The 26689-nt window shown below is 41.0% G+C and overlaps 1 protein-coding gene across 5 annotated transcripts in view; it reads left to right on the top strand.

The window, feature by feature from the left end:
* The window catches only part of MGA (MAX dimerization protein MGA), a 112731-nt gene that overhangs the window by 16337 nt on the left and 69705 nt on the right, over positions 1–26689 (top strand). For all 5 annotated transcript variants that reach the window (XM_089521905.1, XM_089521904.1, XM_089521901.1 and 2 more), the window contains 6 exons: positions 6623–6754; positions 8240–8338; positions 10578–11212; positions 14787–15132; positions 20995–21236; positions 26370–26513. In XM_089521905.1, the coding sequence (XP_089378031.1) occupies positions 6623–6754; positions 8240–8338; positions 10578–11212; positions 14787–15132; positions 20995–21236; positions 26370–26513 (1598 nt within the window). The remainder of the gene's footprint in view (positions 1–6622; positions 6755–8239; positions 8339–10577; positions 11213–14786; positions 15133–20994; positions 21237–26369; positions 26514–26689) is intronic.

Genomic DNA, 26689 nt, shown 5'->3' with positions numbered 1-26689 from the left:
ATGTATCCTTTCATAGTTCTTACAGCTGTGTTGGATTTCTGCCACCATGTTGCTTGTTTTGAATAATTTATAATTATTCAAAGATATATTGCATAGTTGTAGTAGAAGCAGAACTGATTACATCCAGTTTTCTTCTTGTTTCTTTTGAACTTTGGAAAACATAAATACAAATAATCGTAGGTCTTGAATGACTGCTTATTCTGATCATTTGCCTCTGATATGTGGCCAGTGGGTGGCTTGTCACCATCATTTTCTCCATAGTTCTCTGCAAAATATGATTTATTGCATTTCATTCTACTTCTTATTCATCCAATTATGATTTTTACTGCACATCCAAAAAGTTTTTATAAAAGTGTTACAGGACCGTCATACAGTATAGTTGCATTTCATAAATACATATGAAACATATTGTATATTGTTAAGTGGTCTTATTTCGCTGTAAAGACTTGGAGTGGTTCTCTCTTTTCCTTCCCTGGGCCAGACATACCATCCAGAACTCCACTCCCATATTTTTCTTATACATTTAAGGTAAATCCTGTAAGCAGACTGCTTAAATCCCAGCGAGATTTAAACAGCACCCTTGTGTGGGCTTCCAGAAAGACTAATTCTAAAACATTTGTAAATATTTCCAGACAAGATCAGTGCTTTGTTCCCCAATATTCAGTAAATACAGTCGGCCCTCCTTATATGCAGATTTGCCATGCGCGGATTTGAGCATACGTGCATGGCAAACCCGGAAGTTGTCCCCAATGGTGGTGCACATGCACACGCGCCACCATTGGGGGCAAAAGTCCCTCTCCTCCCTCCCTCCTACCTAGCTACCCTCCCTCCCTCTTCCCCACCCTGCTTACCTGCTCAGTCGCCGCGCCGCCACCTCCTGGCATCCTCACCGCCTCCTCTGCCGCCGCCACGGGAAAGGCCAGGTACCTGGCCCTTCTGCAGCGGTGGTGGCAAGGAGGACAAGGCTAAGCTTCCTCCTCCACGCCGCCGCCACCACCGCAAAAGGGTTGGGTGCAGTCTGGAGGCCTCTTGGCCTCCAAGAGTACCACCTGCCTTTTTCCACGGCGGCGGCAGCGGCGAGGATGCCAGGAGGCCAAGCCTTGTTCTCGCCACCGCCGCCATTTCCGCAGGAAAGGCTGGCTGCTGTGCTTGGAGGCCAAGAGGCCTCCAGGCTTCCCCCAGCTCCTTTGTGGTGGCGGCGAAGAAGACGAAGCTTGGCCTTGTCCTCCTTGCCGCCGCCGCAAAAGGGCCGGGTGAAGGCCTGGAGGCTTCTTGGCCTCCAAGAGCACCACCCAGCCTTTTCGCAGCGGAGGAGGAGGCCGGGAGGCCAAGCCTCGTCCTCCTTGCCACCGCTGTGAAATGGCCAGGTGCTGTTCTTGGGAGCCAAGAAGCCTCCAGCCCTCCACCAGGCCCTTTCGTGGTGGCAGAGGTGATGGCGAGGAGGACAAAGCTTGGCCTCATCCTTGCCGCCACTGCCTCCAAAGGGTTGGGTGCAGCCTGGAGGCCTCTTGGCCTCCAAAAGCACTACCCGGCCTTTCCTGTGGCGGCGGCGGAGGAGGCGGCAGTGGTGCGGCAACCGAGCAAGCAAGCAGGTAGGGGAAGGGAGAGGGAGGGAAAGAGGAGGGGAGGAGAGGGACTTTTGTCCCCAATGGCGACACGCACGCCGCCATTGGGGACAATGGAACTTGAGCATACGTGGATTTTGGCATACGAGGGGGTCCGGAACGGATCCCCCGCGTATACCAAGGGCCGACTGTAATGAATACTTTTGACAGTCAAGCGTCAATTAATTGAATTACATATTATTCCACTGTGTAACTTTTCCATAAGAGAATCCATCTGTGGTTCTTCAGCCTTTGCTCTGTAGCAAAAGCAAGAAACAAGTTAAGCCTTGTGGAGTAATTGGATAGATGGGTGGAACTCTACTTATGTAACAGGACTTTCCTGGCTCCTCCTCAAAAGCATGTCCTAGAGGTGGAGGGAAAAAAACAACAAAAATCACTTCCAGAAGCAGAGAGAAATAATGTTCAAAAATGTCTGAATCATTTATTATGTGGAACATGTTTCAGAAATACAATATCTTCAGTAGAGGTTTCTAAAAACAACAGGAAATATATAAGGATGTTAAAGTAGAGATGTACTATGACCATTTAATGAATCTTGGTCAGTTTCTAGAGGAGTGTATTATACTTGATTTTTTTTTAGTAATAAATATAAGTGTGATTATTGGATTAAAACAAGATTGTGAAATTGAAGGCTTTGTGGCCGACATCCATAGTTTTTTGCGGGTTTTGCGGGCTATGTGGCCATGTTCTAGAAGAGTTTATTCCTGACATTTTGCCAGCATCTATGGCTGGCATCTTCAGAGAATGCTGACCTGGAAGAGAAAGAGAGAGAGAGAGAAAGAGAGAGAGAGAGAGAGAGTGTACACACACACACACACATACATACATACATACATACACTGTGTGATCCTGGGTAGGCAGGAATGATTCCTATGTTAATCTGTGTATTGTTCCGTTGTTGATGGCCAGGCCTCAGGGTGGGAGGATATGCAAAAGAGGATTAGTGCCTGATAATTGGTGATCATTGTCTGCTGGGAAAGCCCCTTAGAAAACAAGATTGTGCCTACTCTCCTATAAGGGAGAGAGTAGGCTGGCCCAGCTCCATCAGGGGCTAGCCTGAAGAAAGAGACTTCTCCTCCATAACTGTCATCTTCCGGCCTATGAGGGAGAGAGTAGGCTGGCCCAGCTCCATCAGGGGCTAGCCTAAAGAAAGAGACTCCTCCTTCATAACTGTCATCTTCCGGCCTATGAGGGAGAGAGTAGGCTGGCCCAGCTCCATCAGGGGCTAGCCTAAAGAAAGAGACTCCTCCTTCATAACTGTCATCTTCCGGCCTATGAGGGAGAGAGTAGGCTGGCCCAGCTCCATGAGGGGCTAGCCTGAAGAAAAAGGCTCCTCCCTCCTTAACTGTCATCCTTTGGCCTATGGGGGGAGAGTAGGCTGGCCCAACTCCATCAGGGCTAGCCTGAAGAAGAAGAGCCCTCCCTCTGGTCCATCTGCCTTGGTCCAGGCCTCAGAGGGAGAGAAGAAATGCTGGACCTGTTCCCCTCACCCCCCCCCCCTCACCATTCCCTTCTCCTTTTGTGTCATGTCTTTTAGATTGTAAGCCTGTGGGCAGGGAACCATCTATTATCCCCTCTGTTGTAAACCGCTCAGATTCCCAGTGATTGGGCGGTATATAAATAAAACCTATTATTATTATTATTATTACTACTCTGGTGTTAATTGAAATACCTACCATAGCATAGTACACACATTAAATATAAGTGATATATTTCTAGTTAGAAACTAGTTCTCTAGTGAGAAAATGACCGAAGAAAAACACTGAAACTTCTCTCCTACTTCCCTGGCCCTAGTAGACCACGAGTTGAGTCAACAGTGTAATGCAGCAGCTAAAAAAGTCAATGTGATTCTAGGCTGCATCAGTAGAAGTATAGCGTCTAGATAAAGTGACGTAATGGTACCATCCCATTTTGCGTAGATCAGGTCAAACCTGGAATACTGTGTGGGCACCACAGTTCAAGGAGGATGTTGAGAAGCTGGACCATGTCCAGAGGAGGGTGACCAATATGGTGAAAGGTCTGGAAACCATGCCCTATGAGCCACAGCTTAGGTAAGCTGCATATTAGCCTGGAGAAGAGAAGGTCAGCAGGTGATGTGACAGCCATATTTAAACATTTGAAATGATGTCATATTGAGTATGGAGCAGACTTGTTTTCAGCTGCTCCAGAAACTAGGACACAGAGCAATGGATGCAAGCTACAGGAAAAGGGATTCTGCCTAAACACAAGGAAAAACCTCCTGACAGTGTTTGATGGAGTCTCCTTTGACGGTTTTTAAACAGGTTGGATGGCCATGTGTCAGATATGCTTATTGTGAAATGGAATGAAATGAAATTCTTTATTACGGTCAAAGACCAGCATCAATATAAAATATAACATAAAAAATAATACACACAAAAAGATTGCTTGGGATAAAAATCTGCCAACTAGAAATGTAAATAATTCATTTCTGTTACGTTTAAGATAGCTTCATTTAAAATAAATAAAAATAAACCTTTATGGGTTTCCGCCCTTAAGATACAAATAGTAAAGGTAGATTAGCAATATCAGATTTTAACCAGACATGCAGTATTAGACATGACACAATATTATGTGTTTAACTTTGATCAGTTGTTCTTTTCCTACAAGTGATTGCTAGTGGAGAAAATTGTGCCACTTTATAAGTTATATGCTAGTTCCAGTCTGATAATAGGTAATTTAAATAAAAAGCTTCAGATCTCCCAGGTACGTTCAAGAGTATAGGGGTGATCAAATCTCTGCGAGCATTGCCATAAAAAGGGCAGTGAAACAATACATGTCCAACATTTTTCTATATCTCCTGAGTTGCAGGGGCATGTTCGCTCGTGAACAGGAATCTTACTAAATTTACCCTCCAGTAATGCTGATGGAAGAACGTTTAATCTAGCCAGTGCAAAAGCTATTCTATATCTGGGGATCGATAGGTTTGTGATGTTGTTTGGCACAGTAAGTGGTCCTATACTGTCCCAATAAGAAAAATAGTTTGCGGACTGAGTTCTATGGTTTTGGACTTCTGTGTCCTTTATGCGCTGCATAATGGCTGTTTTAGCTTTTGAATATCCCATAGACTGAAGGGTGTTAGTCGCGAGTCCCAGATTTTGTAGTCAGAGAGTTTTTCCATTTAGATTGATAGGTATCTGCCAAAATTAATTCCGTAAGTCCCACAGGAAGAAAAGTCAACTTTAGCCAAAAATTCACAGTAAATATCAATATTCAGGCTTCCATAGAAATTTGTCCTGTCTCCAACCTGAGTATTACATTTGGGATCCATGTTGGAATTCTTGTAATTGCTCTTAAGTTTGGTTTGTGCTACTTCAAATGAGTTGCAATCATTAAGCGTGTACACCTGACTGCCATACAGCATCTGGGAAATTATTTTGCTGACGAATACTTAGATGGCGGCGGGGACATATTGGCCACCTTTAGAATAGAAAAAGGAAAGAAGTGCTTTGGTACTTCTTTGAGCACTTGCGATGGCATGGTTCATTTGCAGATTCCATGATCCTGTTGACTGGAAGATTATCCCTAAGTATTTGTATGAGGTAACCTGATCTCTTTGATGGCCGTCAATCTGCCATTTATGTTTGGTCTTTTTCTTATTAAATACCATATCCTTTGTTTTGTTTTAGTTTATAGTCAACAGTTCATCTTTACAGTAGGTAGCAAGAGCACTTAAGAGGCGTCTCAGACCTATTCTTGTCTGCGATAGAAGCACCAGATCATCGGCATATAATAGCACAGTTATCGGCCTATCTGTTAAACGAGGGGGGTGAGATTTTATCGATTCCAAGTGGTGAACTAAAGAGTTGATATAGAAGTTGAATAAGATGGGGGCTTGTATGTAGCCCTGTCTTACTACAACATAGGTGGGTATTTTTCTTGTTAAATGTCCGGCAGGGGTACATTGGACTTTCCTATAGGTATTTTCGTAAAGCTTCTTCATAAGCACCAATAATCTCTTATCGATGTTAAACTTTACCATACATCAAAGGAGTCACAGACAGAATAGGCAAAGTGGTGGGGAAGCACTGCCTTCAAATGGTTTACAAACCGACGAAGAAAATCCAGCAAATGCTTAGCTCAGCCAAGGACCAGAGAGACCCTCTCACAGCCACAGGAGTTTACCGCATACCATGCAGCTGCGGAAAAGTCTACATAGGGGCCACCAAACAAGAATCAAGGAACACGAGAGACACTGCAGACTGGGTCAGCCAGAAAAATCAGCAGTAGCAGAACATGCCACAAACCATCCTGGGCATAAAATACTGTTTGAAAACACTGAAGTTCTGGACCATGCCAACCACTACCGTGTCAGGATGCACAGGGAAGCCATTGAAATCCACAAACACCTGGACAATTTCAACAGAAAAGAGGAAACCCTTAAAGTGAACAAAATTTGGCTATCAGTCCTGAGGAATAGCAAAATAAGGACTCAGCAAATGCAAATGAATTCAGAGTCAGGGGCTTTCCCAGCAGACAATGATCATCAATTAGCCGACATTAATCCTCTTTTGCATTAGCCTCCCAGGCTGAGGCCAGCCATCAGCACAGAACAATACACATGCAAATCACTCCTGCATTCCCAGGCTCACACAGTATATATACACCCAATTTTTCCAGGCAAAGCGTTCCTTGAAGATGCCAGCCACAGATGCTGGCGAAACGTCAGAAAGAAACTCTGCTAGAACATGGCCACATAGCCCGAAAAACCCACAAAAAACTATGGATGCCGGCCATGAAAGCCTTTGAGCCAAAAATGTTCACCCCTACCCATTTAATGGGAAACTGATTGTGGCTAAGGCTGGTTGAAATAATTCCTACTGTGGGGGGAATAAGCAAGATAAATGTTCTGTTATCTTGATAGTCTGTGAAATGAAATGATACAGAGAAAAGCTGGTAGTGCTTTTTGATTATATATAAGGTTTGTATTTACAGTTGATTTTATGTATTAAATGTGTAGGTGGCATTTTTTCTTACAGTGGGATTAAAGCTGAATTCTGTGGACCCAGCAATGAGCATTGATCTAAAATATTTGGGTGTGCAGCTGCCATTAAGTTATTCAGATCACTATGCTTCATGGAAAAACTTGAGGGGCAGTTCCAGTTCTGCTGGTAAGTCAGTATCTTCCTTAATGCAGTGGTATTTTAAAACTTGTATTACAAACTAGATGTACAGCTGTGTACAGCTTTATAAGACAAATGAAGCATTTCTTTTTTGTTGTAATAAAACATGAGCTCTTCAGTGTTAGTGAAAATTTATGTTTTGGCATAACCAGGGTGACCAGATGTCATAAATGCAAAAGAGAACAAGATACTGCACAATTTAAGACACTCAAGAAAAATGTAGGACATTACAAAATAAAAGCTAAAAACTAATATAAATACAAATTCATTTCATATGGTTTATTTACAACTATTTTACATATACTATATTTTATTATGTATGCAACCATATTTGATCAGCTTATCTTCATTGCTAGGAGTATCCAAAATTAAAACCACCTCCTTTCTTTTTCTTCTCTCTCTCTGGACTTCTCTAACACCACTTCCTTCTGTTGTCCTCCATTGTGAATCTAATGTTGAAACCTCTCCCCACACCAGGGAAGTGGTGTTGAGTGGTGAGGACTGGTTTGGAGGGGGAGAAGTTTTTAACATTTGATTCAGAATGAAGTGAAGTAGCGCTAGGTGGCTGTGAGAGTTAGTGGAGGGCTGACTATAGATACATTACTTGGCAGCCTGTCTCCGCTGCATTTGGGGAAGCCTTGAAAACTAGCTTTAGAGAGATTATCCTTCCACGTCAAGCAGCAGTTTTCTCCTCCAAGAAATATACATTCCTCAAGCTTTGGCAGCAAGTCTTTGCTGCTGCTGCTGCTCCTAAGAAAAAGAGCTGTAGAAGGATCCATCCTATCCCTTATTTGCAGTGTGGACAGTCTCCCAGGTAGACATATTTCGCATAGGGAAACAGCATGTGGTTTTAATCAGTAGACTTCTTAGTCATGTTCAAGTGGAGGATGCTTTGGAATTCCTCCCATACAGAAGGTTGAAATGTAGGACATGTTTGGGAAAAGGAGGATATCTGATAACCCTGGACATGACCAACTCACTGTTCAAGGCTTTTACATTCAGCATAGGTTTACCTAACTCTGCATAGCTGGAACAATGGATGCAAGCTCCAGGAAAAGAGATTCCACCTCAACATTAGGAGATTCCACCTCAACTTCCTAACAGTAAGGGCTGTTCGACAGTAGAATACACTCCCTTGGAGTGTAGTGGAGTCTCCTTTCTTTGAGGTCTTTAAGCAGAGGCTGGATGGCCATCTGTCAGGGATACTTTGATTGTGATTTCCTGCATGGCAGGGGGTTGGACTGGCTGGCCCTTGTGGTCTCTTCCAACTCTATGAGTCTATGATTGTTTTATTGCGTGATCTAACAATATTGACCTAGCCATGTTCTCAGAAAACATTAATTACAGGTATATGTCAGCAATGGAATTTTTGTAGCTCACTTCATGTTGAACATTTTGTGTAATTCATGTATGCTCCCAGCTGATTAAATCATTTGAATGTCTTTTGTTCTTCCTTCCTTTCTGTGCCGTTAGATACTGGGGTTCCCTTTGTTTCCAGGACTGGCAAGACAAATGATTTCACAAAAATTAAGGGATGGCGAGAAAAGTTGCATAGTTCTTCAAAAAGTGAAGGTGAGAAGAAAGTTTTGAATGTGTTTCTTACTTGCATGTCTTCGTGAACATAAATGAGATGAAAAGGACAACTCTATTTTTTTTCTTCCTTTGATTGTCTAATAAAATTTTCCAGTATCTATTTCTGTAGGAAGAGAGGGAAATTGTGGTACAGTTTAAGTCTCTCTTATCTGAAGTGCTTGGAATTAGAAGTGTCTTGGATTTTGATTTTTTAAAGATTTTGAAATGTGTGTGTGTGTGTGTGTGTGTGTGTGTGTGTGTGTATAATATGAGATTGTGGAAATGGGACACAAGTCTAAACATAACAGTCATTTATGTTTCGTATGCACTTTATATACATAGCTTGAAGGTAATTTTATGCATAGTATTTTTAATAATTTTATTCATGAAATGAAAATTTGTGTAAATTGAACCATCAGAAAACAAAGATATCACTATTTGAGCCACCCATAAAAACAATTTTGGATTTTGGAATATTTTGGAATTTCATATAAGGGAGATTCAATCTATAATAATAAATAAAATAAAACTTTTATTTGTATACTGCTTTTCCTCCTGATCAAAGCGGTTCACACTGTGCAAGCTATGTGACACATGTCACAGTACAAAGTGATACAATACATCAACAATTTCACACAATTCAATAAAAATCTGAAACCATATACAAAACAGTTAAAAACTATCAGTTGTGGTTGGACATCCTGATCTTAATTAGGGTATACTATCTTTAAAGAGAATCAGGAGGGTATGCTATCTGAAAAAGATAAGTTTTCAGTGCCTTTTTGAAGGGTTCCAATGTAGAGCAGAGTCGGATCTTTTCTGGAAGTGCATTCCAGTGGGCAGGGGCTGTCGCCGTATAGGCTCTCTGATGAGTTGCTGCTAATTTTACCCTGGGGGTAATCAAGTAAGTATTTCCCCGTTGTTCTGAGGGTGCGGGGCGGATTATGTAGGGAGAGGTGCTCCCTCAAGTAACTCGGGCCCAAGCCATGTAGGGCTTTATAGGTAATGACCAACACTTTGTATTGCACCCGGAAGCTAATAGGCAGCCAGTGAAGAGATTTTAATGTAGGTGTTATATGGTCCGATCTTGAAATACCCGTGACCAATCTGGCTGCAGCGTTCTGAACTAGCTGTAGCTTCCGAACTTGGTACAAAGGTAGCCCCATGTAGAGTGCATTACAGAAATCCAAGCGAGAGGTTACCAGTGCACGTACTACAGTTTCAAGGTCCTTTTGGTCCAGGTGGGCGCAGTTGGCGTATCGGCCGAAGCTGGTACCAAGCACTCTTGGCCATCGCATCTACTTGAGATGATAACTGTAGAGATGAGTCCAGGAGTACTCCCAAGCTGCAAACTTTATCCTTTAGAGGAAGCTTAACCCCATCAAGGATAGGGTGGCAAATTTCCCTATCTGGCCTTGGGATACCTATCACGAGTACCCCTGTTTTCTCTGGATTCAGCTTGAGTTTGTTTTCCCTCATCCAGCCCATTACTGACTCCAGGCAGGCATTCAGAGGAGAGGTGCCATCCTTAGTCACTGTATCAGTCAGAGACATGGAGAGATAGATCTGGGTGTCATCAGCGTACTGATAACACCGTGCTCCATGCTTCCGGATGATCTCGCCCAGCGGCTTCATGTAAATGTTAAATAGCGTGGGGGATAGAATGGTGCCCTGAGGAACGCCAGATGTCAGCACTCTTTTACGAGAGCAAGTATCTCCCAGCCTCACCGACTGGAACCTTCCCGAGAGGTAGGATCGGACCACTGGAGCGCAGTGCCCCCGATACCCAACTCTCCCAGACGTTCCAGAAAGATACCATGGTCGATGGTATCGAAGGCCACTGAAATGTCCAAGAGCACTAACAGGGTCACATTTCCCCTGTCAGTGCCCAGACGGAGATCATCGACTAAGGCGACCATGGCAGTCTCGACTCCGTGTCCCGCTCTGAAGCCAGTTTGAAATGGGTCCAGATAATCGGCTTCATCCAAGACTGCTTGGAGTTGAAAGGCGACTGCCCTCTCAATCACCTTGCCCAAGAATGATAATAGGGAGACTGGTCTATAGTTACTCATTAACAGGGAATCAAATTCTAAATTTTTAGCCTGTTATTTAATAGATCAATTTTTAGTGTTGTTAGAATTTTCTAATTTTACCAGGTCTTCAAAATGCTTCTATGCAAACTTGTCATAGTGAAATGGGCAGTACACTTAATCTAAACCTAGTTTATGTAATTCTTCAGGTATCATTATAGAAGGCTCCTTGAAGAACCGATCTGCCTTTTGCAGTGATAAGCTTGATGAGTACTTAGAAACTGAAGGGAAGTTGTTGGAAACAAGTATGGGATTATCACCCAGCACATCCAGTTCTCCTGTGGTTTATCAGCTTCCAACTAAAAGTACTAGTTATGTCAGGACACTGGATAGTGTTCTGAAAAAACAATCCATCATTACTACTTCCAGCTCTTACAATTTCAAGCGTCTTTCTGTGCCTTCTGTCTCTAAAAGGAAGAGACGAAAAATAAAGAATAGAAAGCAAGCTATTCTTAAAAGCAAAGAAAAGTCTGTACCTGTTGTAAGAAAGCAGAAGCGCAACTTACCAGTCTTGGAAGAGAAAGTCACCAGCTCTCAGCCTAGTAAACAAGGAGCAAATGAGGCAGAGGCTCTCCCAGCCATAGAAGAAAGTATGCAGGGGAAACAGATCACTGTGCGTCAACCACAACAGCAACCACAGCAGATTAGTCGTTTGCCAAGTTTATCTAAAACTCAGTTGAGACTGATGGACTTGGAGGATTGTGCATTGTGGGATGGTAAACCACGGACCTATATTACTGAAGAAAGAGCAGACCTATCTCTGACAACTTTACTCACTGCTCAAGTAAGTTGCTTTAATGGTAACTTTCCTTCAATGTACTATTTATTTCTGAAATGTAATGCAAAGATTTTAATAGAAGGCAAATAGATTTTGGGAGTAGGTGGATTAAAAGGGAAGACAGTAGATAATTGTATGTTGTGTAACATCTAGACCAAGATGGTGAAAATATTCAACAGCCTGTCACCCATATGCAGCCCTTCAGGGCCCATTTTAGATATCTAGAGTTCCCAGTCTACTATTTTAAAAAATCGTTATCCTTCCATTTTAAATCTTCCTTTCATTTTCCAAGTTTGATTGTCTTGTTTTATTAAGACCTTGCATATAACCCATCTATCCTTCAGTAGTTGATCTTTTCTTAAAAAGGCTTCATTAGTTGAAGTCTACTTAGGAATCTCGTTTCCCTATTTTCTTTTTCTTTTTAACTATTTTCTCAGTAGAATCTTCTTGTTAGATGATTGTTAAAATCCTTACTTACATTTGATTTTTCATAAAACAAATAGCTGTGCCATCCAAATCTATTGTCCAGACATTCTAATTGTAACATCCTTTTTTCTTAAATTTTATCCATTCTAATATTCAGTCTAAACTGCATACATAATAGTATATTTTAAGGTTTGGAACTGCCTAGACACCTCTTTCTATTTTGTCACACATTAATTTCATTTTAACTCTAAGTCTCTTTCCCAACCAAATAAAATGAGGAAATATCCTGATGCCATGTTTTAAAAGGGGGTATCATTAGTAACAATTTGCAGATTTTGAAACAGGAATAACATCTTAGGTAATAAATTCATTTTTATAGCAAAAATCTTTCCTAACCAAGATAGACCCAAATTTATCCATCCCATCAAGTCCTTTTTGATATCTTGCCAAATGTTATAATTGTTTTTAAATAGGTCCATATTTTTCGTTGTGAGATTTATTCCCAAGTATTTAACCATTTTCTGTATTTTAAAGTTAGACCTTATCATTAAAAACGGAAGGATATCAATGTAACTGGTTCTTGTACAGACAATTGAAAGAAAGATTTATGATTGACTCAAAATTATATCGTATTGGAAAATTAATCAAGACTTTGAAAATATATGAAATTCAGATAACAACCACTTAATAGCAAAATTATACAAATTATTTCTGAAATATGAATTACAATATGAAGTTGTGAAAAACTGTATGATAAAATGGGCCCAAAACATAGGACAAAATATTGAAATACATCATTGGGAAAAAAATATGAACCAGAGGCTTAAAATATACATTGAATTATGATTTGAAAGAGAACTGATATAAGATGCATTATAGATGGTATCTGATACCATATAAATTGGCAAAACATTTAAATATTCAAACAACAGATGTTGTAAATATTAATCAGATATTAGAACATTTTATCATAGCTGGTGGTTGTGTATTAAAGCAAAAAAAGTGCTGGATTATGATACATAACTATGTGACTAAAATTTTAAATATTAAAGGATAGGCAGATCCTAGAATGTATCTGTTAAGTCTGGTAACAGATGATGCAATTGAACAAAAATACAACTGCTGCTAACTTCTGGAGATCCATAGAAGACAGGCCTGACTGCCATCATATCTTCCTCAGTCACATGCTGGGTAGATTAGGCCAGCATGGTTTACGTGGAGCTGCCTTTTGAAAAGTATTTGCAGACTGATGCAGATGGTTGCTGCCAGATGTTTAGCAGAGGTCCTCCATTTAAAGGAGCCCTGTGCTTTCATGTTGTTTCGTATGCCCAATGTAATTTTGAGTTTGCTCTGTGCTTCATCACTCTCTGCAGTGATGAATATGTAGGACAATGCTTCAGTGGTTGTGCATACCAGCCTTTGGAACCTTCACCCCTGAGATGCCTTGCCATTTCCCTCTTTACTTTTTGAAGCTGGTAAAATATCCCATAGCCATCTAAATACCCTGAGGGCAGCAAATCCTATCTATTCATGGAAGCTAAGCAGTATCAGGCTTATTTAATATTTGGAAGGGGGACTTCTAAGGAATACCAGATGCTGTAGGCTATATTTTAGAGGAAGACAGTGATAAACCACCTCATTCTTTGCCTAAGAAAACTCAATGAAATTCATGAGGTTTCCATTATTTGACAGATGATTTGAATGCACATATACGCGCGCGCACACACACACACACATGCATATACATACATATATATACAGTCGGTCCTCACCTAATGCGGGGGATCCATTCCGGACCCCCCGCGTAAGGCGAATTCCACCTATGTTCAAGCCCCATTGGAAACAATTGAATAGGACGCGCTGCCCCGTGCGCTCCCCGCAGCTTGAGCGCATAAGCTCAAGTCCGCGTAAAGCACGCCCACGTATGACGCGGGCACACTGTATATATAGGCTCCAGCTTGGGCTTGTAATTCTGTCCCTTGATGGGATTTTAGGCTTTATTTTGGTCAGGCTCAGTTGTATTTCATGGCATTCAGTTTTAGCTTATTGTGAGTGTGAGGTTTTGTTTTTTTGTTTTTTATTATGATGTGCTGCCATGAGTATCATTTTTGATAAAGCTTTATTAAAATTACAGGTTACTTTAAAAGACTCCATAAAATCTGTATAGCCCATATAGTCCATATAATATATATCTTGACTGTAGTACATTTATTATGATTATTATTAATATTATTTTAATTAATTAAAATATTTATATCCCATCCTTTATCTGGTGGCTTACAATAAAATCAACTTAAAACAATAAATAAGCACAAAATTTAAAAATATGTTAAATTCTTTTTTAATTTAAAAACAAGACAATTTAATCTCAGTTAAAACAATCTTGACTAATATAACTATAAAACATGTGCAGCCCAGAAAATCAGTATGGCCCAAAAACTTTTAATAAAAAAACTGGTTTTAACTTGGCACCAAAATGCTTCTAATGATGGTGTCAACTAGGCCTCCAAAGGGAGGGAATTCCACAGTCGGGGTGCCACTGCAGAAAAGGCCCTCTCCCATGTCTTTCCCCTACTGATGGGACATGGAGGAGAGCTACTTCAAGAGATCTCCGTTCTTAAGAAAGCATACATATAGAGAGACTTGTATCACCATTGAAGAGTTCTGAGAGTTTATGTGTTTTTAATTGTGTTTTGTATTTTATCATGCCATAACCTGCCGCAAGCCTTGAGGGGAAGCAGGAAAGAAATAAAATGTATTATTATTATTTTCATCATCATCATCATCATCCAGATCTAACACTTGGTTGTTTTGTTGTTTTGTGCCTTCCAGTCATTCATGACTTATGACAACCTTAAATAGAACCCACCACCAGGCCTTCTTGGCATGACTTGTTTAGAATCACAGTAAATGAAAATTCAAGATCTAGAGAAGTAGCTGTGGTTATCTCTTGCAGCAAAAACAGAGAACCTTGTAATACCTTAGATTTTCAGTTGTTTTTGAGCCTTAAACTAAATACAACCTGTTCTCTGGATTTTAAATATCAGCTTATGAAGAGTTCTATATCATGTCTGAAATCTATATACCAGCAATAACTCTTCAGCTGTGTGTCCATACAGATATCAATGTGAATGCCTACCTATTTTTTTTCCAGGCTTCACTCAAAAACAAGCCTATCCATAAAATAATGAAAAGTCGAGCTCCGCCCTGCAACAATGAGTTTTGCCGGCTTGGATGTATCTGTTCTAGTTTAGCTCTTGAGAAACGTCAGCCTGCACACTGCCGCAAGCCAGAGTGTATGTTTGGTTGCACTTGCCTAAAAAGAAAAGTGGTCCTAGTTAAAGGAGGTTTGAAGAAGAAAAAGATTCTGGAGAAGCCTCTGCAGGGGAGGCAAAAGTTACATTGTGGGGAAAAACTTGACCAGCAGGACACTGAAAAAGAGAAGGAAGAAGACAAATTGAATGGAAAAGATAAGAAGAGGAAAACAAAGATGGAATATAGTAAGTATTGGTTATTAATCTTAGCAAGGGATTTCAGTCCATGCATCATTTTGGGAAGGGTATATTCTAGTATATTTCTGTACCAATACAAAATTGATTTTAGCAGCAATTCTAAATAAAATGCTCACATCACTTGTAGCTGATGTAAGTAAATAAAATACCACAGTGATGTGGTTTAAAATATAAGTGCATATAGGTTTCCTTAAATTAACTGAATATATAGTTGGCCCTCCACATTTGTGGCTTTGACTTTTGCATATTTTACTATTTGTGGTTTGGATTAGTATGTTCTCTCTAGATCCTCCAGTGCAACTCTGTCAAAAGTTGACCATAGAGTTGTGCTGGAGAATGTTTTCTAAGCATTTGTAGGTCCTCCAGCATGATTCTGTGATTTGGCAACATCTAGCAGATGTTGATCATAGAGTTGCAGTAAAGGAGCTGGAAATTCCTAGAGAGGTGTTCCCTTAGATAAAAAGAATAGTGTTTTTTTATTTGCGTTTTTTCCACATTCACGGGGGTCCTTCATCCCTAACCACAGTGAATGCAGAGGCACCACTGTATATGTAAAATAAGTCCAATGCAGTCACATACAGTGCGCCTGCGTTATACATGGGTGCGTTTTACGCAGCTTCCAGCATATGCTGGAAGCCGCGCTGGAAGAAAACAATAGTGCATGGCTTAAATTTTAAAATCTTTGGGGAAAGCTTTCTTTTGGTCCTACCAACATCACATGCATCTTTGGCGCGGACATGATACACTTCTTAGTGGCTATTCCCATGCTGTGAAACTCCCGTCCACTGAAGGTTCAGTTGCTCCTCTTTCTGCTTGTCTTTCCACCGCAGTTGTAGTTAAATCCACTGAGGTCACTCAGTTTAAACCGGATAAGAAACAAGAAACTAAAGAAATTCCATGTCCCATTCATAATAAACCACATAGCCTTGCAGATTGTAAAGAGTTCTCAAAAAGGCCTTATGACGAAAGGCTGGAGATAGCAACTAAAGCAAAGGTCTGCTTCTGATGCTGCGGTTCAAAAGTTCATTTTGCTAGAAACTGCAAAATAAAGGTAAAATATGCCGAATGTGGTAGCCCACAACATTGTTCAGCAATGCACCATTTCAGATCACCTTCAGTGTCACCTAAACTCAAGAAGAAAACAGAGTCCTAAAAGCGAGGCTGCAGAAAAGGCAGCTAAACCTACTTCAGAAGCAGAGTCAGTTGTGGCATGTACAAAGCTATGCCAGGACTCAACGCAGACTAGGATATGCCATCCGATTTGTCTAGCTGAAGTTTTTCCAGAAAACAAACCTCACTTTAGAAAAAAACTTTATATTGCCCTAGACTCACAGAGTGATGCATCCTTGGCCACACCAGATTTCTTCAGTACTTTTGCAGTCAAAGCCAAGATGCTTGAATATACCATATTTACCTGCACTGGACAGCAACAAATGCAGGGGAGAATGGCAACTGATTTCATGATTTCGCCGTATGATGGCAAAAGGTACATTAAACTGCCTCTATTAATAGAGTGCTCTTCTATCCCAAGAAAAAAGAACCAAATAGCAACCAAGGCTGTAGCTGAAAGCCACGTACACCTAAAAGCTATAGCAAAGGAAATTCCTGCATTGGACAAAGATGCTGAAATTTCCCTCCTGATAGGTTCAGATTGCCCAGAGTTGTTCCAGGTCTTGAAGCAAGTAAGTGGACCTCCAGGTGCACCAATAGCATAAAAACTGCCACTTGGATGGATAGTTATTGGACCTGTGTGCGTCCATAGCATGAGTCCGCCAGCAGCGTTCAATCTTGCAGGCAACAGCCAATTTCCGAATTCACGACCCACACAACTACAAAGTTGCTTAAGCCACATTAAGGTGTGTTGCCTTGATATTAACCCAGACTACGGTGCCATTTTTGAAACTTCAACAAGAGATGAGGACATGGCCTTTTCCCGTGAGGAAAGAAAGTTCCTAGACATAATGAATCTGGAGATAGTTCAAAATAGTGAATGGAGCTGGATGGCACCTCTTTCCTTTAGAGAAGACCGACCAATTTTGCCTAACAACTGTCAACTTGCTGAAAAAAGACTTTTTGCTTTGAGAAATAGAATGCTCAAAGACCCCACTTTAAAGAAACAAATTGTGCAGTTCATTGAAGATCTGTTTGTAAGCAATTATGCTGAAAGAGTTCCTTTTTGCAGTCAACCCCAAGAACAATGGTTCCTGCCATACCATAGGGTAACTCACCCACAAAAGCCAGAAAAGGTGAGAATAGTTTTCGACTCAAGTGCAAAGGTACAAAACATCTCACTTAATGATGTTCTTCTTAAAGGACCAGACTTGCTTAATAGTTTACTAGGAGCACTTGTAAAGTTTAGAGAAAATAGCGGTGACAGCAGACATACAGAAAATGTTCTATGCCTTCCTGGTTAAGCCAGAACATCGCCACTTCCTAAAGTTCCTGTGGTTCCAGAACACGAAAACCTTGGAAGATATCACTGAGTTTCGCATGAGAGTTCATGTTTTCGGAAATACCCCCAGCCCAGCAGTAGCCAACTACTGTCTTAAAAGGACTGCAATAACATATAAAAATCAGTGTAGTATAGAGGCTTATCGTGCAATCAACGCAAACTTTTACGTGGATGACTTACTGATTTCCTTCAACTCAGCGCAGGAAGCCAGCCGAATCGTTAAAGAGAAAATGAAGAGCTTGGCACAAAGACGTCAGTCAGCACCATCTCTGGTTCTCAGCAAAGCACTGAACAAGTCCAGAACAAGTGCCAGGGAAGTTTGCTTCTCCCCTATCAGTCCAGAGACGTGTCCACTTGTACAGTCCTTCCTCTGTCCCACCAGAACATTTTTTTCTGGATGGACATGTACAGCTAAAGGACAGGCCTACAGACCCAGGAACGTCACCTATTCCTCTTCACTGATATCATTGTGGTTGCCAAATCCAAGTCACAGTTGCATTTCAAACTGAAGAGCCAGGCACGCCTTTCCGAAATGTGGACAGCATCATTCATGGAAGAGGTCTGCGAGGGCAGTACTAGCCTGGAAAAAGTCTTTCGTTTTAGGATGGCCCACCACTAACTGCGTTGCTAGTTTCAGTTCCGTGGAACAGAAAGAGAAGTGGCTGACTTCCCTTCAAAGTCGAATAAAGGAAGAGAAAGCAAAAGACTACCCCAAGAGCATTCCCTTGAAGATTATTACAAAGGATGTTGGAAACTGTGCATATTCAAAAACTTTAACTGTAACCAATATGGACACAGCAAATGATGTGATTCTCATGGCCCTGCAGCAGCTTGGAATTAATGGCTGTGAAAAAGACTATCAGCTGTGGGTGAACTCTGGGAAAGAAGACGCTCCGTATCCCCTTATTGGAGACGAATATCCGTTTGGAATCAAAATGAGCCATATTCGTGACACTTTGCCTCAGATGCAGGGATCAAAGGACTGTGTCTGCCCTCTGGACCTTCAGGGGGCCTTCCTGATGGAACAGCTGCCCCGTGAGCTTCAGTGTCAGATCATTCTCAAGCCAAGTCACCTGGCCACTGGCCATGAGCTGAATGAGTTGAGCCAAAAGCCATTTAAAAGGAAAAGATCCATTATAAACTGGGCCTTCTGGCGGGAAGTAGGTGCTCCAGTAGACAATGCACCACCATCTTCAGCATCTCCTGTATCAGGGAAGCTTTTTGGCCTTTCCCTCCCAGCCATCTGTGAGAATGAATATCTGCCCCCAGCCCTGGACTTAGCATGGAAGACCTGGGCGTCTCAGATCAAAGACACTGAACACCTTACTGTGCCCAGACAATATGTTCCTATAGAGCCTAGATCAAACATCGAGAGGCATCCATTTTGCAACTTTTAGAGACAGCCACCGTAAGAACTGTAAGTGAAGGCAAAGTGGTCAAGTATCAAAGACTGTTGGGTGTTAGATATAACTTTTTGATTTGCTGTATAAATGGATAAGATAGGTCATAATGTTGCAAATTTTGTTGAAATTTTGAGCAGGGAGTGTGATGCCCAGCCAGGACTGTTTGAATCTCCCCCTACATTTTCTTTCATATTGGTTCAGGCCATGGTATGTTTTAGTGTAGGAAATGTTCATTGTATTAATTATGGGAGGAGCTGTAGGATCCCCTGCATTTTTTCCAGGTTTGGTTCGCCCCTTCCCAGCATGCTCTGTTTCAGCTAGAGGCTTTTAGTTTGGAGCAGTCTTTGCTGTGAGCAGGCAGAGAGCTGTCTTTTGGTGGCAAACAGGCCCAGACAGCCGGAAAGGGCATTTCTTACACGTTAGCCAAATCAGTTACCAGGAATTAGCCAATTTAGTTACCAAGAACAAGTTAGTCATTTTAGTTATCAAGAACAAGTCAGCAAAATTAGTTATCTACATCAAGTCAAAGAAATCAGGAGCTGAAAGACCCTGAACCAGCTCCATTGAGTGAGGAGATCAAACCCAGAGAGATGACATCCTGAAGATTGCTGAAACTCAAACTGTAAAGTATCTTTTATCTAGAGCTGGGGAGGAGAAAACTCTTTATTTTTGTTCTTTAAATTAAACGTACCCCTTTTTGAGCTTTACACTCAGCATCAGAGCCTTTTTGGGTAGAAGAGTTTGATCTCACCATGGAACCGGGGTTGCACACCCAAACCTGCCACCACTTTTAGTTGAGTGTGTCTTCACAAGGCACAAGGGTATTTTGAATTTAGGGTGCTGTACTTTTATCTTTATAGCTTTTAATTATGATTTAAACATATGTTAAATTGTTTTAATTGTGTGCTTTTTAAAATATAAATATTTAAAAACTTGTAAAGATTTTTAGCTGAAAGTTTCAATTTTTTTGTAGGTAACTTTAGGACCCATGCTGGGGAAAAGGCAGATTAAAAGTTAATTAAATACATCTTGTGGAAGCGGTCTCTTGTTCTACCTCTTTAGCTGTTTTTGTCTGTTTTAATGCATTGGTAATTATAACGTTTCTCTTTGCCCATATGCATAAACCACTGAATAGTTGCATTCAGGAATGTGATCCTGTCATCTTTTCCTTCTCTCGTCTCTTTAACAGTTTGAAGAATTTCAATGGTTATCCAGTGAGGCTTGTCTTGCTTTTTGACTACCTCTAGAGGTGCTTTTGCCCAATTATGCCTTTGGTTTCTGTTGAGAGTTCTTTTGGTTCCCAGTTACTTAGGCATATTTGTTCTTTGCATGGTCTTTAAATTCAAGAGTGATTCGCTTCAGATTGGGATTTGTTGTGTTTTTTGGCACTATTACTTTGTATAAAATTTAAAAACTTTTTAGTTCTATGAAATTAACTGCTGTATTATGTTTATTTTACTTTGCTATGTAGATAGATATTAAATAACTTCATAAACAAATAATCCAACCATGAAGCTGTCAAACATATAACTTTCACTTCTTGGCAGACATTAAGCTTTGATTTCCACTTGGCCATGAAACCCGCTGGTGGCCTTGGGCAAATCACATGCTTTCAGCCTCAGGAGAAGACGATGACAAACCTCCTCTGAACAAATCTTTCCCAGAAACCCCCTTGATATGCCCCTTAAAGCATAAGTTGGAAATGACTTGAAGGCACATGATACACACATAAGTAGCAAATTAGTTTTGTGACTGATTGCTGATTCAGAATCCTTTATCTACCTTATTATGTTTTTCATATCCTTGGCTGATTTCACTGCCTAAAATTTGTGGTCATCTTTACACAAAAGATAGGGAAGAACCGATGGGTGTTTTTAAATATATAGATAACCAATTATTTTCCCAACCAAGTGGTCTTATTCATAGTTAGGGAGTGCTTGTATGGACATTTTTGTGATTTGTATGTGCGTATGAGTTCTTAAATCTTTCTTCCAGCTATCTGTGATACAGAACCAGAGGAACCTGTTAAGCATTTTCCATTGTGGGTAAAAGTAGATGGTGAATTGGATCCAGAACCAATTTATATCCCAACGCCATCAGCTGTAGAACCAACCAAACCTGTGATGCCACCAGACCCAGAGGTCTTACCATCTGATGACAAGCCCGCAGCCGATGAAGTCAAGCTTGCAACTGGTGTCAAGCCAACACGCGTGTACACACCTAGACCCAATCCAGTGGTATGCAAAAGAAATGTTTCAGAAATGTAGTACTTCTTTTTAACAAAAGCAACCCAAGTAAAGGAAATCCAGATACTTAATTTTAAGATGAAAATAAAGGATCCCTTGTAGATTACTGGGTTGAATTTTGATTTACAATAGAAAGAAAGTGATGATCATTTAAAGCAAAGATGGACATGCATGAAGTAGTTCCAAGCTGCATTTTTCTGCATGTTGTAGTGGTATGGCAAGATAAGTAACATATACCTTGCTACCACTTAATCAGTATGTCATTGACTGTGCAATATGGAAGTTTGCCATGTAAGAAGAAGATGGAAAATGACTTGCAGAATTTTAAGAACTGTGACTTAGGGAGTGGGTGTCTTATTTAAGCATATTATTTGTAATAATAATAATATTATACACACTCATTTCAGTTTTCAAGAAACTGGCAGGATAAGGTGCTTCTGCTGAGACACATCACAAATATATTTAAACAAGTATTGCATTTACATGCATGCAGCTGACATTCACACATACACTCCGGTATGTCAAACTCAAACTGACCACCCACCCTCCGAACATTATTCCACTTTTTGCAGCTTGCCTGGGGCTGTTTCACTTTTTAAAGCTCTTGTGGAATTTCAAAACATTAGAATGAAGTTTGGAGGGTGAGCGGGCATTCAGCTTGACTTCAGGCATCAGGATGTCTGTGTTTAGCTGTGTGTATGTAGGTGCAACATTTTTTAAATTGTAAATTTGAGTCTCCACACTAGAGAGAGCTAGAGGCAATGGAATTTCCCCTTTGGTTTCGATGCTCTTTCTGCTGTGTCCTGCTGGCAGCACCTCCTCCTGTCAAACAGTTTTCTTCCTCAGACTGTGTGCACATACTGCCACCAAGCGTGGGTGTGCCTGCCTCTCTTTCTCCTGTGTTTTCCACTCCTTGGGACTCCAGACAGTGTGCATTCATAGAAGGAACTTTCTACCTTCCTCTTATATTTACCCTCTTTCTCACCCCCACCCCGGGGAAGTCCATGTTGTTGTGCCCAGAGACCTGACAAAATTCTGTCTGCTGTCTCCAGCCCCAGAACTACTTTTTCTTTTGGCACTTTTAGATTATACATAACCAGAACCCATTAATTTGACACATGGTTGAAAGAGTAGGCCACATGTTGGATATATAGTACTGGGTAGTAATTTGGAGCAGACCATTGAATGATAGAGGGCACCTGTCCTGTACTTTAACTCTAAGAAAGGTACCATCCCCTTCTCTGCATAGAATGGTGAAAAGTCTTTTTGAATGACTGGGCAGGAAAATGGTGGTGGCCCTTATATTTTACTCTCAATTTATCAAAATCCATAATTTTGGCCCTAAAAACTGTCCTTAACTTACACATCAGGTTGACTTATACATGAGTATATATGTTAAATGAAACAATAAACAATTCAATTCATTATTAGCTGCTTTGAGTTTCACATTTTGTAGAAAGGCAGGTTAGAGATCTAAAACATAAAGCTTGCTCAAGAATTTGACTATGTGACAGAGGTAAGATCCAAGACTTCAAACACAAAGCAGTTCATAGTTTTTATGGGGTTTTTTGGGCTATGAGACCGTGATCTAGAAGAGTTTTTTCCTGATGTTTCGCAAGCAGCTGTGGCTGACATCTTCAGGGAATGCTGGCATGGAAGAGAGTGGATTATATATACTGTTGGTTGAGGGGATGTTAATCTGTGTATTGTTCTGTTGCTGAATGGCAAAGCTTGATGGTATCTATTTAATGATCCATTGTCTGCTGGGACTTGATTTTGGTGTTTTTCAGGACTGGTAACCAAATTTTGTTTACTTTAAGAGTTTCTTCTTTCCTGTTGAAGTTGTCCAGGTATATGGATCATTAATTAGAATCAATGAATCACAGAATTGGAAGAGACCGCAAGGGCCATCCAGTCCAACCCCCTGCCATGCAGGAACTCTCAATCAAAGCATACCTGACAGATGGCCATCCAGCCTCTGCTTAAAGACCTCCAAGGAAGGAGACTCCACCACTCTCCAAGGGAGTGGGTTTCACTGTTGAACAGGCTTTACTGTCAGTAAGTTCCTCCTAATGTTGAGGGTGGAATCTCTTTTCCTGTAACTTGCATCCATTCTTTAGGGTCCTGTTCTCTGGAGCAGCAGAAAACAAGCTTCCTTCCTCTTCATTATGACATCCCTTCAAATATTTAAACAGGGCTATCATGTCACCTTTTAACCTTCTCTTCTCCAGGCTAAACATCCCCATCTTCCTAAGTCGTTCCTCATAGGGCATGGTTTCCAGACCCTTCATCATTTTGGTTGTCCTCCTTTGGACACGCTTCAGTTTCTCTTTTTGAATTGTGGTGCCCAGAACTGGACACAGTATTCCAAGTCAGGCCTGACCAAAGCAGAATAGAGTGGCATTATGACTTCCCTTGATCTAGATACTATACTTCTGTTGATGCAGCCTAAAATAGCATTGATCTTTCTAGCTGCCGCATCTCACTGTTGACTCTTGTTCAACTTGTGGTCTACTTGGACTCCTAGATTCCTTTCACATGTAGTCTCCTTAAGCCAGGTGTCCTCCCTCCTATATCTGTGCATTTCATTTTTCTGCCCTAAGTGTAGTACCTTACATTTCTCCATGTTGAATTTCAATTTGTTATCTTTGGCCCAGCTTTCTAGTCTATTCAGGTCATTTTGAATTTTGATCCTGTCCTCTGTCGTATTAGCTACTCCTCCTAATTTGGTGTCATTTGCAAATTTTATAAGTATGCCCCCAATACTGTCATCCAAGTCATTAATAAAGATAGAAATGGTCCCAGGCCAGAACCCTATGGCACCTCACTGGTCACTTCTCTCTAGGAAGAAAAGGAACCATTGTTGAGCACCCTTTGGGTTCGGCCGGTCAACCAATTACAAATCCATGTAATGGTTACTTTGTCTAGCCCACAAAATGTGTTTGCAAGAATGTCATGGGGAACATTGTCAAAGGCCTTATTGAAATCAAGATATGCTATATCCACAGCATTCCCTTCATCTACCAAGGTTGTAATTTTATCAAAAAAAGAGATCAGATTTGTCTGGCATGACATGTTTCTCTGAAACCCATGTTGACTTTTTGTGATTACGGAATTGCCTTCTAGATGTTCACAGACTCTCTGTTTAATGATCTGCTCTAGAATCTTTCCCGATATAGACTAACTGGACGATAACTGTTGGGATCCTCTTTTTTCCCCTTTTTGAAGATGGGATCAACGTTTGCCCTCCTCCAGTCTGCTGGGACTTCTCCTGTTCTCCAGGAGTTCTCAAAGATTATTGCCAATGGCTCCAATATTACATTTGCCATTTCTTCTAATACCCTTGGATGTAGTTCATCCAGTCCGGGAGACTTTTATTCATTTACATTAACCAGATATTCCTGTACTATCGGTGCAATAACATGGTCTCACTTCCATGGATCTCTTCCTATATCACAGTTCCTGTGCTGCACATTCCCTTCTGGGAAGCTTAGAGCGGTGAGGGGGTGGTTTACTCAAGTAAGCAAGTGGAAAATCACTTTCTGCTATTGTTTGCCCAACCCCATCTTATCAGTAGTTGCTGTGGCTGCCGCTGCCATCCTCTCTTCAGCCAATGCGGCCCTATGCTTGCGCTCCTGTTACAAATCCTTCTCTTGCTCTGGCAGTGGTGCATTTCTCTTCTCCAACTTTCAGGCAGCAAAAAGATTTCACTTAAACATTAGGAACAATTTATTGACCAAAAGGTCTGTTCAACAGTGTAAACTATTACCTCAAGAGGATAGTGGACATCCTTCTTTCAAGGTTTTTGAGGTTGGATAACCATCTTTTGGGACAACTTTTTTTGTACATGGCAGGGGCCTCTTTCTCCCCCCACCTTTTTGCCCAGGCCACCTCCCGTATCATTTGTTGTCCCTGCTACTACTGCAGCCACTTCTACTGTCCCCTTCTCAGCCAGTGAGGCCCCATGCTCTTCTGGCTTCTCTCTTGCAGCTCCAGCAGGGTGGCCATGGAAGGCTAGAGGGCTGGTAGCAGTGGTGGTCACATCCCATAGTGTTTGGCAGCTATAGGGCTGCTCTGAAGCTGCTGCTGGTGGTATGGGACATGGCTGCTGCCACCAACCCTTACAATGGCCATTCTTATAATTAATTAATTGGTTTGTGTTTTAGTCTGTGGAATAGCAAAAAGCAGCTGTAGAATGCACAGAACTGTCCTGTCCTGTTTCTCCTCATAAATGCCATATTATATTGCATTTTTTCTGGGAGAATAGCAGACGCAAAAGTAATTGAGATAAAATGGAGTGAAAAGGCACTGACCTATAAAGAGGGGGCAAAGTTCCCATCAAATGAGAATGTGCAGGTGCAGGAAAGTTCCATATTAGTTTACAGTTGACCGTTCAAAGGACCATAATTACAGTTGTGCAACATGTTTTTCTGTATGTTCTCCTGTCATGGGTTCTGTGCCTATGTGAGGCTTCTGCTTTTATATGTAGACTAAAATTATGATACTGCCTTGCCCCCATCTGACATTTACGTTCTCAAGGAGGCATTCTTCATTAGCTAGGCTCTGGCTTCAGAAGCAGAAGAAAAAACCTCATAGCTAAGTTTGACAGCATACTGTTCTGTGCAGTTTTCTCTTTGTGTTGCCTTAGTGTTAGCTTTTTTTTTTGGGGTTTTTTTTTCCTTTAGTGTCTTTGGTACATACTAATTTTGGCTCTTTCATAGGCACCTAATCTGCTTTCTTCTGTAAGTGCACATTTTGTGGTAGTGTGTTAGTGCTGATGGAGGACCCTCTACTTTCGTGTCTAGGCAAGATAGACCTTGCAGACTTTTATAGGCTGAAGTGAGCAACTGTGACTGTTAACATTTCGATTACAGTTCCTATAATCACTGACCTTTGTTATGATTCAGTATCATCTGCAGAGGCATAAATTCCTAGCTCTTGTCATAGGCGTTGTTAAAAGGGTTTGTTCATTAGGGAAAAATAAATAGAAGCACTCACTTAAGGTACACGTGCAGGGAGAAGACTGGTATTTGTCTAGGCATTTCATAACAAAAGTGGAAGAAGAAAATGAAAGCTTTCAGGGAATGCTCATTTAACTGGAAGTCCATTTATCTTGGTTTATAGATACGAGAAGAAGATAAAGATCCTGTTTATTTGTATTTTGAAAGTATGATGACTTGTGCTCGTGTTCGAACATACACACGCAAGACACAGGAGAAAAAGCATCAGCAAAAGTGTCTTCCAAGTTCTGAGAAACCCATTGAAAAGGTAACATCCCTGCCACTGGCAGCTATTAAACCCAGGAAGGGAGCTACTATTTACTGCATGATGTCTTCTGTTCACAAGAGAAGAAGATGTTTGTAATATTCTTCAAAATATTAATAAATATGAATAGGAGTGATCCAGTACACATTGTTTGCTTGGATTTGCAAGGGGATTTTGTC

This window comes from Sceloporus occidentalis, unplaced genomic scaffold (genome assembly GCF_023333645.1).
Source record: "Sceloporus occidentalis isolate IW3139 unplaced genomic scaffold, rSceOcc1.0.p SCAF_4, whole genome shotgun sequence".
Classification (NCBI taxonomy): domain Eukaryota; kingdom Metazoa; phylum Chordata; class Lepidosauria; order Squamata; family Phrynosomatidae; genus Sceloporus; species Sceloporus occidentalis.
The sequence above is the reverse complement of the archived record's forward strand: the minus strand, read 5'-3'. Positions and strand labels throughout refer to the sequence as shown.